At 36.4% G+C, this 14,124-nt stretch overlaps 3 protein-coding genes across 5 annotated transcripts; all 3 read right to left on the reverse strand.

Annotated features, from left to right (window-relative positions):
* Positions 1–2,088: 2,088 nt before the first annotated feature.
* LOC113324976 lies at positions 2,089–3,736 on the reverse strand. Its single transcript, XM_026573231.1, has 3 exons — positions 3,160–3,736; positions 2,420–2,478; positions 2,089–2,349 (listed from the first exon to the last, which is right to left on the reverse strand). The coding sequence occupies exons 1-3, from the start codon at positions 3,734–3,736 to the stop codon at positions 2,089–2,091; spliced, it is 897 nt and encodes a 298-aa protein (XP_026429016.1).
* Positions 3,737–5,334: 1,598 nt separating this feature from the next.
* LOC113323425 (F-box protein At3g57590-like) lies at positions 5,335–10,258 on the reverse strand. 3 transcript variants are annotated; one of them, XR_003347595.1, is made up of 5 exons: positions 9,018–10,258; positions 7,850–8,114; positions 7,123–7,280; positions 6,161–6,932; positions 5,335–5,650 (listed from the first exon to the last, which is right to left on the reverse strand). XR_003347595.1 is itself a non-coding variant. In XM_026571737.1 (2 exons), the coding sequence occupies exons 1-2, from the start codon at positions 10,182–10,184 to the stop codon at positions 8,097–8,099; spliced, it is 1,185 nt and encodes a 394-aa protein (XP_026427522.1). In that variant the 5' UTR covers positions 10,185–10,258; the 3' UTR covers positions 7,673–8,096. The 3 variants fall into 3 exon arrangements, 1 of the variants encoding a protein (XP_026427522.1); XR_003347594.1 differs by having other exon boundaries at positions 6,161–7,280; XM_026571737.1 differs by lacking the exons at positions 5,335–5,650; positions 6,161–6,932; positions 7,123–7,280 and having other exon boundaries at positions 7,673–8,114.
* Positions 6,488–7,162, reverse strand: LOC113324977 (F-box protein At5g49610-like). Its single transcript, XM_026573232.1, has one exon. The coding sequence runs from the start codon at positions 7,160–7,162 to the stop codon at positions 6,488–6,490; it is 675 nt and encodes a 224-aa protein (XP_026429017.1).
* Positions 10,259–14,124: the final 3,866 nt, after the last annotated feature.

The raw sequence follows: 14,124 nt of genomic DNA on the forward strand, positions 1-14,124 counted from the left end.
CTAGGTTGCATACTGAGTGTATACAAACTCAACAAAGAGAAATCCTATCTGTATACCAGTGTCATCACCAAATTCAATCCCAGAGCATCATCCTCAGTTTCATAATTATGCACACAAACCAACTCACTCATATACCACTACTATGAGGACCGTACCAAAGTAACATTGAGAGGAACAGCTAACCGAAGCAAGATTAAGCACACAATGGTGCAGCAAACAATCAACACACACGTACCCCAATATTCTACTGAATTTAAGAAGAATTGTTTTTCACTACCCAATGGAACAAAATTAAGCTTCTCCCTAGCTAACTGTTGTAGAAGAAATAGGCATTGCTTAGATCGAATAGATTCAGGAATCAGTACTAGTATGATTTGACAAAAATAACTAGGTCAAATTAAAACCTAGTTATGATGAAAACAAAATTTGAAGACAAAACTGAATGTTGTTGAGATAGTGATGTAGAGATCAGACACATAAAATCAAATTTGAAGTAAGCAAAAGATGAGATTCGAGATTACCAACATTGATTCGATTTAAACAGTTGAGGTAGAAGAATCAAGTTTCAACGAAAAACGAAATTGGAAACCTAAATTCCCAAGAGCTCAAGTGATTTAAACCAAATTTCAAATATGAGAATTATGCTTGATTTTGTTTGAAGACGTAACAGTGAAGCATCAGGATCAAATCAAACGTCACACTAAGAGCCATCAGTAACCACAATTTCATTCGAACTCCATGAATCTTCTATCACCATTTGATGAAGAACAACAACAGAAGAAGATGAATTAAAGAAAATTAAGGTTGAATAGTGGAGGAAGGATCGATGCCCCTGACAATTTTAATTCTCAGGACTGATGCCATGATAGATTCGTAATATCTACATTTCTGCAATACGGTTTGATCAATAGAATTGATATAAAAGAAGATGGATGTTTATCGATGAGTTTATATAACTCTCCTCTCAACACTCGATTCACAATTATACTTCTCACGTGCATAGCACACGTTCACCTCACACAACTCTACATGACTTGCACACTCTCATGACATATGCTATTACTCTCTCTCTCACTCCTTCTCCAACAAAACCATCGAGAACAATCCTTCTATGCTCAGATCTAGTCCAAAAATGGACTAGATATGAGCAGATTTCTTTATCATTCCTTGTTTTCTAGGTTAACTAGTAGTTAGTATAGTTTTTATTATGTTTCCTACTTATCTACACCATTATGGTGGTTTTAATCTACTCTTTTGAGGTTTATCTTCACTTTAATAGCGATTCTTGGTTATTGAGCTGGGTTTTAAGATCAATAGTGATGCTCGTCATGCTCTCCAGTGACTAAATCTTCATCTTGGTTGTCTCCGGAGATGGAATCTTTATCGAAATCTTCATCATTAATTTATTCGGAGACGGAATCTGCATAGGTGGTCTTATTGATGACGGAAGCTTCATCGCTAGTTACAAGAGATTTGAGAAAATCACTCCTACTTTCGGAGCACATCTTTCTATAGAAGAAAAAAAAACTAAATGGTTGGAAGTTAATTCCGAGAAAAACCATCCTTCTTTCGATTTAATCGGATCTTATTCATACTTGTATTTGTCTTACTCCGGTAATCCTTCTCTTTCTCTTGTTGGATTTCTCGATATTGTACTATTACGGTATGTTCTTGTTACTTTGTATTCTCTTATTTTCGATCTTGAACTCATTGTAACCTCGAATTTTCACTAATGAAAAGGTTCCTTGTTAAAAAAAAAAAAAAAAAAAAAAAAAAAGATTGAACAAGACAATAGTAGTGAGGCATAATGTGCAACCCATATATAACATACTATGTTGGATAAATTCCAAGGAAAAGAATTTCCATAACTAAATATTATTTTCTTTGATAGGAAATAAGATTTCATTGCAATAATTTAAATCACAGCAGATTGTTTATCCTTCTCCAGATCATTCAGTAAAAATGCAGGAGGGCATGACCATTCTTAATTAACTAATTCTTTTCTAACATACTTTATCAGAGTCTCTGCACAAGCATTTGCTTCTCGCTTGACAAGACTTATATTCCCACTCTTTTATTGAAACTAATCTAGAAAGACAATCTTGGGTTACATTTGACACTACTAGTGGAACCATTGATTGCATCAGCTACATTCTTGCTGTCAGTCTCCAGATGAAGTGTTTGTATTCCTTTAGCAATTCCCCTACCTGTTATTCTCTGTAGCGATCTTGTGGTTTTCCCTTTCGCTGCTCCAAAAGTACCTGCATCATTCCTCAGTATTAGTACCTGCAACTCTGGCAGACACCATTGAGCTACTACTGTAGCTTTGTAGCTTATGTGTTCTGAATTCTATTTGAAACAGATAGGAAAGTCTCCCAGTCATTGAGCTACTACTGTTGAGCATATCACTTGGATTCACCTGCATTTTCTCGAAAACCACAGTACACTTGTATTGATGGAAATACAGGTCAACCACATCTAGAAATATATGTACTGTGATAGTTAGCACCTTAAAAAACCAACAATTATAGATCAGGGTACCATAAATCATCAACATCAGGCAGTAGATGCTCCGAAAGCTAGGCCACATAATGACTACATTTTATCAATCAATACATTAGCCACTAAATCTGGTCATTTTTTTCGTTAAATGACAACATTACATGGTTAAGCATATAAGATGGATTTACTGGCAGCAATTGCTAAGAAGAAATATCGATTCTTCAGATCACCATTTCAAATCTATTCATAACTACTGGGAGTTTCTTGGGCACATGCTATCTTTGAAACTCCTGTCGAATTGTCAGACTGTTTAGGTATATACACAAAGGATATCATGTGCAAAAAAAAAAGAAAAGAAAAAGGAAATGAGGTCCAAGTGAATCGTTTTATTGAAGTCAACTAAGCTAACAATTTTAGAAGAACTACAAGAAATGTAAAGAGCTTGTGGTGGCTAATGGTGCAGCTTGGGATCTGACTGAATCAAAATTGATACAACTTTGTAGGCATGAAGTGTGTATGGCATCTTGCTAATTGATGTTAGTCATCACAAAGAACTCTGCCTAGTTGGCTATTGAATTCCTAATGTTATCAAAATAATGTTAAGAGGTAACATGAATTCAGGTTCCAGCCAATAAAGTGCTCCATTGACAAAGATACCAGGTCCATCCCATTCAGAGAGAACGTAGAATTGAGAAGTAAATGTTCCAAGGTTTCTCCATCCTTTTCTAGAGCCTAGAGTGTAAACGTAAACTTGTGCAAACTCTGACTCATGTCTTCCTTGTTTGTTGAACTCAAGAAGTATTCCTAACACTTTGTACTCTCCAGTTGAAGAAACATAACCGAATCCGGCCACATAAGTCTTTTCCTTGGGTTTTGGAAGAATAACATATTCCCTGGTAATGGGGTTACAGATACAAACAGATTCGGCTTCAAGACAGATCAACCCATTAGAAGAACATGCAAAGCTCATACTCTTCTTAAATGGAGAGGTTAAATTAACCCTTTTAATTCTCTGAACGGGTGTTGTCGACTCATAATGATTTTCATTACATTCAAAATACTGAAACTCTTCAGAAGAATAAGTAGAAGCAGAAGCAATAAAACCCAACGTACCAGCATGATTAAGATGATGATGGAAGTGCTTCTTCGAGAACAACGGATGGCGAACAACACTTAGCCAATTTGAGCATACTGATTTACAATTGAGAACAGATTCGGCCGACACGCGAGTCATTATGTCTAGTTTAATCTCCACCGGGAGAAACTTGAAATAATCCATGAAACCCTTTTAATCTTAGGCTGAGAGAGAATAAAAATTCAGGGTTTAAGAAATGGTGATGTCCGTGTAATGCCGGATATAAGAAGAAGAACGGGTTGTTATTTTCACACGCATTTTATATATTTTGGCAGCCTGGAATCTGCCATGAGTACCGCCATATTGACAATATGTGCCATTGTTTGAACCATCATGTACATATAGTCCATAACTTCAAAATTTTGTTTTTAATGCTAGTAATTTATATGATGCTTGAAGATCGTGTGAAGATAATGCTTGAAGTTTAATGATGGTTATATGTGTTCACTGTTTCTGTAAGGGCCTGTTTTGCCCTTTAATTTTTTAGATATTTAGAGATTTTGTCTGGCCTTTATTTTCTCTAAAAGGTCAAGGAGTGGACCAGGACCTTCGGGACCCCTTGGGTAATTACTGTTTTGGGCTTTAATATTATGACTTAGCTAAAATAAATAAAAACTTCAAAAAAAATTTCATATGATCTCTCGTATTAGGACCATCATCTTTGATAGCTGGAATTTGTTTACGTATGTTTATTCATTTTGGTATTCGTAGCAATGGGTAGAAGATACGTTTGAACTCATGAATCTTGTTTTATAATCTCTCACTAATTCTTGTCACACCATTTGCTGCCTTTGGTCTGAACCTAGAGATATGTTTTCCAGTTTAGGTGATGTATGCATGGTTGGCTTTTGCACCTGTGAAGAACAACCCTAAAGATGCTGCTTAGGCACACAATTCTCTTTTTAAACAGCTTCACTTTTTTCTCTTTATTTCTTTTGGTTACAGCTTCCGCATGTAAAATCAACAACATCTACACTTCATTATGACCATTCTAACTAACTCTCCATGGTTTAAGCAAGCAATCCAGAACCTGGTAATGCTGCTGTAGTTGCACATGCTAAAGCGAAAATAATTCCTCCTTTTCAAAATCGTCATGACTGCGTGCCTCACGAACCTGAGGATTTTGGTGATGGAGGTGGGTTTCCTGAGATTTATGTTGTACAATATGGGTGGGAAAGGAAAGGTGGACAAGAAAAACCTTACCACTCACAGTTGATGCATTTGATGCGATTCTCAGGCAGACGGAAAATGCTTCAAAGATTGTATACTCTACGCACAGAGACCTAGTTCCTAAGGAAAGCTGGTGGTCGTCAGCGGTGAGCCTGAACAATCTGACAAAGAATTGCAGAGTTTTTTTGTCTATTGGTTTTCTTGAAGTCAATCTAGATTTATTTATTTTTTTAAACTTATTCTGTTGGTTTTCTTGAATCCTATTGAAGGTGCCAAAAGGGAACCCATACCATAGAGCAACTTCTGGAGAAATGTTATCGAGCCAACAGCCTTATTCTTAAAAAGGTATGCAGGATTCAGGGGTTCATTGTATATCAGGCTGGCGTCAAGGTAGCAGGCCCACTAACTGCAACTTTCAATGGACAAGAAGTGGAGGTGTGGCCACGCATCACATGGATGCCCAAATGGGCAATGAATTATGCCGGCGTAAGAAGCAAATTGAGTGGGTCTGTTCCATTTGTTTTTTTTTTTAAATACGAAAAGAATTCCATTACTAAAATTAAGAAACAACCATGTCTGAATGTAAGCAATCCATAAGCCGTTGTGGCAGATTTGCATCCTAATCTTCCTTACAAAGCAGGTTACCTGAATGTTTTGCTAGCAATTAGCCTCTCTTGGAGAGTAAGATGACATCCAAGAATCAAAGTTTTATAATAACTGAATAAAGTCGTCTACATTCTTGCAATCTCCCTCTAGTTGGATTCTTCTAGCATATACTGCCAGTGCTTCAGCTTGCTGAATCAACTGCTATTGACAGGATGCATCTAACCCCATGGCAGACACCTGTAAAATCACGACAAATTAGACCTGTCCAGTTTCCTTGTAAAAAGAAGCATCAAGATTAAGTTTAACAATATCAGAAGAAGGAGGTATCAATATACCATATCTGCAATTAGGCAGATATGGTATATAAGCTCCTTTTCTGTAATGGTGGAATTCTGGATGGCAAGAAACTTGAAGTTATATGAAAATATCAATCCAAATGCTGTGAAGTTCAAAGACAAGATTCTTAATTTCACAAAAGAATGTGGAGTTAGAGTTACTGGAGTCATGAAGAACTGTATATATAATCTCAACATCATAGTATGTATATGTATGTGTATGTATATATATGCAGACTAAATAGATCACTAAAGGAATACATCAATCATACTCTCCCATTCAGGTAAAGTCAAGTCACTAACAAATGCAAAGTTTACGCAATCCCTTAAAGTTGGTTTGGATGATATAATAACAGTAGTCTCGATATGTTACTTATTATCCAAATTCAAAATCAAACTCAATGAATATTACCTGTTTATAAGTATATGTAATCAGGGTCCGATTCCTCCTGTACCTGCTCACGCCTTCTTGTTTCCTCAATTCCAACTGACTCCATTGTTTTTGTATCTTCTTCCCCTAATTCTTTCAATGAAACTAAGGTGTTCTTGTGACGATATATTTCATAAATCGTATTCTTAAACTTCACAAGAGAAGTGTTTGTGTCATGAATGTTGAGATAGTGATCGTTGTCTTCGTAATGGCTAATAAACTGACACTGGCAACCCTACACACTTCAAATCCAACCCAATGACTGACGTTCATCTCGCACTTCCATGTCATGGTTATCAATCTTCTCTTTTAATAGCCAAAGACGCTGAAGTCTGCCACGATTGATACGTAGACCACGAGCAAAATACAAAACCCCATTCCATAGTGACACCAATCACCGTCTTGTGGTAAACTAGGTAGTGAAAGATGATCACAAAACTTCTCCTCAGCCAAATCCAAGGTAAGGATATATTCTAATTCACAATCCAGCCAATAAAGTGCTTCATTGGCAAAGATACCAGGTCCATCCGAAATATGGAGAAAGGACAATTGAGAAATAAAATTTCCAAGGTTTCTCCATCCTTTTCCAGATCCTAGAGTGTAAACGTAGACTTCTGCAAACTCTGACTCATCTCTTCCTTGTTTGTTGAACTCATGATGTAGTCCTAACACTTTGTACTCTCCAGTTGAAGAAACATAACCAAATCCGGCCACATAAGTCTTTTCCTTGGGTTTTGGAAGCATAACATATTCCCTGGTAATAGGGTTACAAATACAAATACAACAATCGGATTCAAGACCTTCAAGACAGATCAACCCATTAGAAGAACCTGCAAAGCTCGTACTCTTATTAAATGGGGAGGTTAACGCATCATGGTTTTCATTGCATTCAAAATAGTGAAATCTTTCATCAGGATAAGTATGAGCAATGAAACCCAACATACCGGAATCATCAGCATGATTGAGATGACGATGGAAATGCATCTTCGAAAATGACGGATGACGAACAACACAACCAATTTGAGCATACAGTCGAGGACAGATTCGGCAGGAATCCACCGGGAGAAACTTGAAGTAATCCATGAAACCCTTTTACTCTTTGCTGAGAGAGAGAATAGAAATTCTTGTGTTTAGAAATAGTGATGTCCGTGGAATGCCGGATACATATATGAGAAGAAAATGATTATTTTCACACGCATTTTATATATTTTGGCAGCCTGGAATGTGCCATGAATAACGCCAACGCCATATTGACATACTATATCGTTGTTTGTGCATATACATAGCAATGGATAGAAGATACGTTTGTACATAACAGCTGCAATAGAATTCCAAATTATTGTTCTTTTACTGAACAGAAGTACACGAGTCTGTTAGACAGCTCTTATTGAAGGTGCCAAAGGGGAACCCATACCATAAGAGTAACTTCTGGAGAAATGTTAACTGCAACTTTCTACGGACAAGAAGTGCCACGCATCACATGGAAACCCAAATGGGCAATGAATTATGCTGGCGTAAGAAGCATGTCGAATACGAAAATGGGCAATGAATTGAGTGGGAACTGTTCCATCTCTTCTTCTTTTTTTAATACAAAAAGAATTTCATTACTAGAATTAAGAAACAACCATGCCGAATCCATAAACCACAAATTTGCATCCCAATCTTCCTTACCTGAATGTTTTGCTAGCAAATGAGCAGCATTATTAGCCTCTCTTGGAGTGTAAGAAGACGTCCAAGAACCAAAATTTTGTAATAACTTAAAACAGTCTCTCATCAAATTATTATGAATCCTGTTGACTGCATCCTTCGACTAGTTGGATTCTTGTAGCTCCCTTTTCCATTGCCCACCTAGCTAATAGCAGCATATATTGCCACTGCTTCAGCTTGCTCTGCATCAACTGCTATTGACGGGATGCATCTAACCCACGGCAGACACCTGTAGAATCACAACAAATTAGACCTATCCCTGAATTTCCAGTTTCCTTGTAAAAAGAAGCATCATGATTAAGTTTAACAATATCAGGAGAAGGAGGTATCTACAACGGATTAGTAATGATAGACAGATACACATCCCCCTCTTCACTTCAACCCTACTTGCTACAGTTATAGGGTCAAAATAATCATTGAAGAAAAGAAAAAACAAACAGATCAAGATCAATAGAAGTTTGAACACAAATTAAGATCTCCATAGCAACTTATAAAAATATATTACACAGTTAGTGATAGCCAGCAGCATGCTAAGTTAAACATCAGTGTAAAATATGACACCTGCAGATAAAAGAACAAGATATCCTAGAACTCCCAGCATATAACTGAACGCACTGACAGAAGTTAGTCAAGGAGGTAGCATTCGCAACCGTATTTTGCCCATTTGTTATCAGAGACCTCAACTATAGAAGGAATTCACATGTCTCGCTATTGCAACCACATTAACCTGTATATCTTCTAAAATCAAAGAGCACCTAGCTTTCCAAATATGCCATAACACAACTAAGTATGGTATCCCTTAAAGTTACCATACACACTTCATATGTACTAATTTGGTTTATGGTTTTCCACATCCTACTGGAAAGCTCTTACTTTCCGCAAGTGTGCCTGCATTTCCTTCTTCCACTCCTACATATGTATGTATATATATTATACTCTCCCATTCAGATAAGTCAAGTCACTAACAAAATGCATAGTTCAAAACAAGCCCTTAAAGTTGGATTGGATGATATAAAGATAAAATAACAGTAGTCTCCATACATTACTAATACTAAGGCAGCATCAGCATTTTAGGTTCACACAAATATTACTTGTTATCCAAATTCAAAAAAAAAAACTCAATGAAGATTACCAGTTTATAGGTCCGCATCCTCCTGGAGCCGCTACTTCTTGTTTCCTCAATTCCAACTGACTCCATTGTTTTTGTATCTTCTTCCCCTAGTTCTTTCAATGAAACTAAGGTGTTCTTGTGAGGATATACTTCAGAAATCCCATTCTTAAACTTCACAAGCCTTTTTGAGGTAGAAGTTTCTGCGTCATAAATGTTGAGATAGCGGTTGCTGGCGTGATTTAAAACACATTTACTCTTCGTAATGGCTAATAAATTGATTCCATCAACCTTAAACTCTTTACTCCAACCCAATGACTGACGTTCATCTCGCCCTTCCATGTCATGGTTATCAATCTTCTTTTTTAAAAGCCATACATTATAAAGTCCGTCCATTTCGTCACGTACACCAAAATACAAAAACCCATTCAGAACACCAATTCCATGATCACACTCATCACTGTCTTGTGGTAAAGGAGGTAATGAAAGATGTTCACAAAACTTCTCTTCAGCCAAATCGAAGGTAAGGATAAATTGTAGTTCAGAATCCAGCCGATAAAGTGCTCCATCGGCAAAGATACCTGCTCCATCCCAATCAGAGAGAACGGATAATTGAGAAGTAAGTTTCCTCCATCCTTTTCCAGAGCCTAGAGTGTAAACGTAGAGTTCTGCAGACTCCGTTTTGAACTCATGACGTATTCCTACAACTTTGTACTCTCTAGTTGAAGAAACATAACCAAATCCGGCCACAGACACATAAGAATATTTCGTTTTCTTAAGTTGTGGAAGCATAACATATTCCCTGGTAATAGGGTTACAAATACAAACAGATTCCGCTTCAAGACAGATCAACCCATTAGAAGAACCTACCAAAGAGCAACTTTCCTTGAATGGAGATGTTAAATTAAGCATTTTAATTCTCTTAACGGGTGTTGTTGATTCATCATAATTTTCAGTACATTCAAAATAGTGAAATTTTTCATCATCAGAACTATAAGCAATAAAACTCAACATACCCGAATCATCAGCACGATTAAGATGACGATGTATGTGCATCTTCGAGAACAACGGATGACGAACAACACCTAACCAATTTGAGCATACTGATTTACAGTCGAGGACAGATTCCGCTGGTACGCGAGTAAATATGTCTAGTTTAATCTCCAGTGGAAGAAACTTGAAGTAATCCATGAAACCCTTTTGATCTTACGGTGAGAGAGAATAGAAATGCTTGTTTGTTAGGGTTTGAGAAACAGTGATGTAATGCCGGATGTACGAGAAGAAAATGAATGGGTTATTATTTGTAGGAAATATCATATGGTCCTAGGAATAATATATTAGAGAGAGCCTAGTCCGGTTGACTAAGTCAACTGTCTGTTTGATCCTTTTTGGTAAAATATATTATAATTTGGTCCTAAAAATTATGATTTGGTCCTAGGATGACGTCATGGTTGATGTAATTTTCAAATGGTAGTGGCAGAAATACCCTTTTAATATGGACCACTCATTATTATGAGAGAAGAAAATAATTTTCAGATTTATTTTCTCTCACCTCCTTTTTTTTTTTCTAGATTTACTTTTCTTTTTCTTCTTTTTTCTTTCTTCTTTTTTCTTATGCTACTGTTTACGATGGTGTGTTAAGATGAAGATGATGATGAAACAATGAAGATTTGTATGTTTTTTTCTTTGTGTTTGTTGTTGTTTGCTGTTGAAGATGGTGGAGATGATTAAGACGATTTTTTAATGAATTTTTCTTGATTTTTTTGTCTCTGCTGCTGCTGCTGATGATGAAGAAGATCACGATGATGAAGATGACGATAATTTTTTGTTTTTTCGTCATATTTTCCTGCTGCTGCTTTTGAAGATGATGAAAAAGATGAAGATCTGCTATTGTTGCTGCTGTCAAAGAAGATGAAGATTGAAACGAAGATGATGAAGAAGATTTTCGATGTTGTTGCTGTTGTTGAATGACGAAGAATTTATTTCTGCTGCTGTTGAAGACGACGAAGATGATGATGTTGCAGTTCATTCCATAAATGAAGTTTGTTTTTTTTAGGTCTTTATATGGAGTTCATTTCTGGAATGAACCCTGTTTTTTTTAGGTTTTTATATGGAGTTCATTTCTGGAATGAACTCTGTTTTTTTAAGGTTTATATATGGAGTTCATTTCTGGAATGAACTCTGTTTTTTTAGGTTTTTATATGGAGTTCATTTCTGGAATGAAGTCTGTATTTTTAGGTTTTTATATGGAGTTCATTTCTGGAATGAAGTCAGATTTGTATAGGTTTTTATATGGAGTTCATTTCCGGAATGAAGTCTGATTTGTATAGGTTTTATATGGAGTTCATTTCTGAAATGAAGTCTGATTTGTATAGGTTTTATATGGAGTTCATTTCTGGAATGAAGTCTGTTTTTTTAGGTTTTTATATGGAGTTCATTTCTAGAATGAAGTCTGATTTGTATAGGTTTTTATCAGAAGTTCATTTATGGAATGAAGTCTGTTTTACAGTATATAATGAAGTGTACAGTTTTCATCAGGCAGAATGAACTGCTACAAAAAAATAAGTTGAAATTAACATGGAAGGGTATTTTGGTCAATTTAATATTTTTAAATAATTATGGACCAAACAATAAAGGCGTTTTTCCAAAGGACCAAACAGACATGGGCCCACCTAAAAAAGGACCAAACGATATTTTTCCCTTATTATTTTCACACACATTTTATATATTTTGGAAGCCATGTGTATGTGGTGGAATGTGACATGGATACAGCAAAGCTCCGTATTGACCCTGTGTTTGAACCATCATGGTGCATAACTTCAAAATTGGAACCATAAGAGCCTGTTTGGTACAAGTTTTAAAAACAGTTTTTAAAAATTGTTTTTCACTGTTTTAAAAATATACCATTTTTTTTATATTTTTTGTTGTCTAAAAATTGTTCGGTAGGATAAGAACTGTTTTTGAAAACCAAGAAAAATCAACTAAATCAGACCAAATGTAAAGACTTGTCTAAGAGATAGTGATACTGGCAATGACTTACTTGCAGTCATTCCTCGATCTCTTACTTTGTTCTGAAAAGAATAAGAAGAAACAAAAAAAAAAAAAAAAGAGAAAACACAGAAAACAATAATTTGTTGTTTTCAAAAACAAAAAATATTTTGTAAAAATGTCCCTACCAAACGTGTTTTCTCGTGTTCTTTTTTTTTTAAAAAAAACAAAATACTTTTTAAAAACTATGCCAAACAACCTCTAATTTTTTTTTATCATTTTACTGAAATTTGAAAGAACAAAAAACCCTAATTTTTTAATTTTTTTAAGCACGGTGACTAGGTTAAGTCATGACGATTTGTAACAAAAAAATTCAGTATGTATATCTTCATTTGTCTTTTTTTTTTGAATCATGCACTTTATTGAATTAAACTAAGCTGAGATTACACGTGGGAATGTTACGCCTATAAAGTCTGCTATTACAATAGAATTTATACGTGGGGGAATTACACTGTCCCATACTGTTGTTGCGAGCTTTCTTATAGAGCAATCATCTGCCGCTTGATTTTCCAGACTGTCCGCTGCTGGATTTCCTTCTCTGTAGACGCGCCTAATAGTATATTTCCGAATTTGGGTAAATCTATACTTGATTTCTGCAATCTGGTTAGAAATATACCATGCGTCTGAGGTTAGAAATCTCGTTAAGTTCTCCGAGTCTATTTCAAATTGAACTTTTGGCCACCCCGTTCCGTTGTCGTTCTAGAAACGCTGAGCATGGCCCAAGTTTCCGCTGCAAGTGTAGTGGTGATACCCAGTGGTTGTGTTATTGCTAAGATTGTACCGGCCTCATCGTTTCGATATATAATACTTTCTCCCGCTACTCCAGGATATCCCCTTGCTGCTCCATCCGTGTTAAATTTGATCCAATCTAAGTTGGGTTTGAGCCATCCCACGAAGATGGTTGTTGTTGCTAGTGTTGTGTGCACTGAGTTCGGATAAGTTTGTATCCCAGAAAGTACTTGAGTTAGGTGGTTTCAGGTATATTCCTGTTGTAGTTTAATGACCATCTACATTATATTCGTCGGATTTGGCAGTTATTGGCGATAGACTACGTCATTCCTAGCTATCCATAAGGACCAAAGAAGGAAGCAAAAAACTGTGGTGACCGGGGCAGGAACTTTTGTTATGAGGAGTAGGGAGACTGTCGTATGATGTGGCAGTGAGGTGGGTATGCTATGAGTAGAGTTTATGTTGTTTGTGAGATGAACTAGTAAGAGGTTCCAGGAATCATTGTTTGACAATTGAGCAGAATGTGACTGGATGTTTCAGGACTAGAACTGCATTGAGGACATAGGTTGGAGTTGGTGAGATGGATGCGGTTGATAATGTTAAGGGTTGGTAGACCCTCATTAATTGCTTTCCACAAGAAAAACTGTACTTTTGGGGACACAGAAGTGTCCAAAGGAATGCAGTTGGAGGGAGAGGGTTTTGATGGGTTTATGCAAAGTCAGTGATGAGGCAGTTATATCCTGATGTTGTCTTATATTTTCCGCTTTTGGCAAAAGGCCAAACTATATTGTCTGTTTGGTTGTTCTGTGGGATGGGAATTTTGACGATTCGTTGAACTATGACATGGGGAAGTAGACTCAGCCTATCATGATTCCAGTTCCTTATTGTCGGTTCGATGATGTCAGCAACCGATTGAATGGGATAGCATAGGGCTGGATTAATGTTGTTACTGAATTGTGGAATCCGGATTGATTGGATAGGGGTGTTTAATTTGTCTCCAATTTGATGGAAGAGATGATGTTTAAAGGTTGGTAAGAGCAATACTAGTTGTCTCCATTGTGGGATGGGAGATGAAGGGAGGGATGTTTCCGAGAATGGGTGTATGTTTGAGGTATTTTTCATTATATAATGTGGCTAGAATATGGAGGTAGGTTTTTCGTGAATGTTCCAAGTTCGTTTCATGAGAAGTGCTTTGTTGTACTCCTTGCTGCTCCTGATGCCTAGTTGAAAAGACGAGGGTACCCAAATACACCACAATATTTCATTGATCCACCTATAAGTACTCTTACCGAAAGTGATCGTCTATGGACAAAGTCGATACGATGCAAAAAATCGGTATTCACACTTTGTATGA

Source organism: Papaver somniferum, chromosome 11, assembly GCF_003573695.1.
Source record: "Papaver somniferum cultivar HN1 chromosome 11, ASM357369v1, whole genome shotgun sequence".
In the NCBI taxonomy this organism is placed as follows: domain Eukaryota; kingdom Viridiplantae; phylum Streptophyta; class Magnoliopsida; order Ranunculales; family Papaveraceae; genus Papaver; species Papaver somniferum.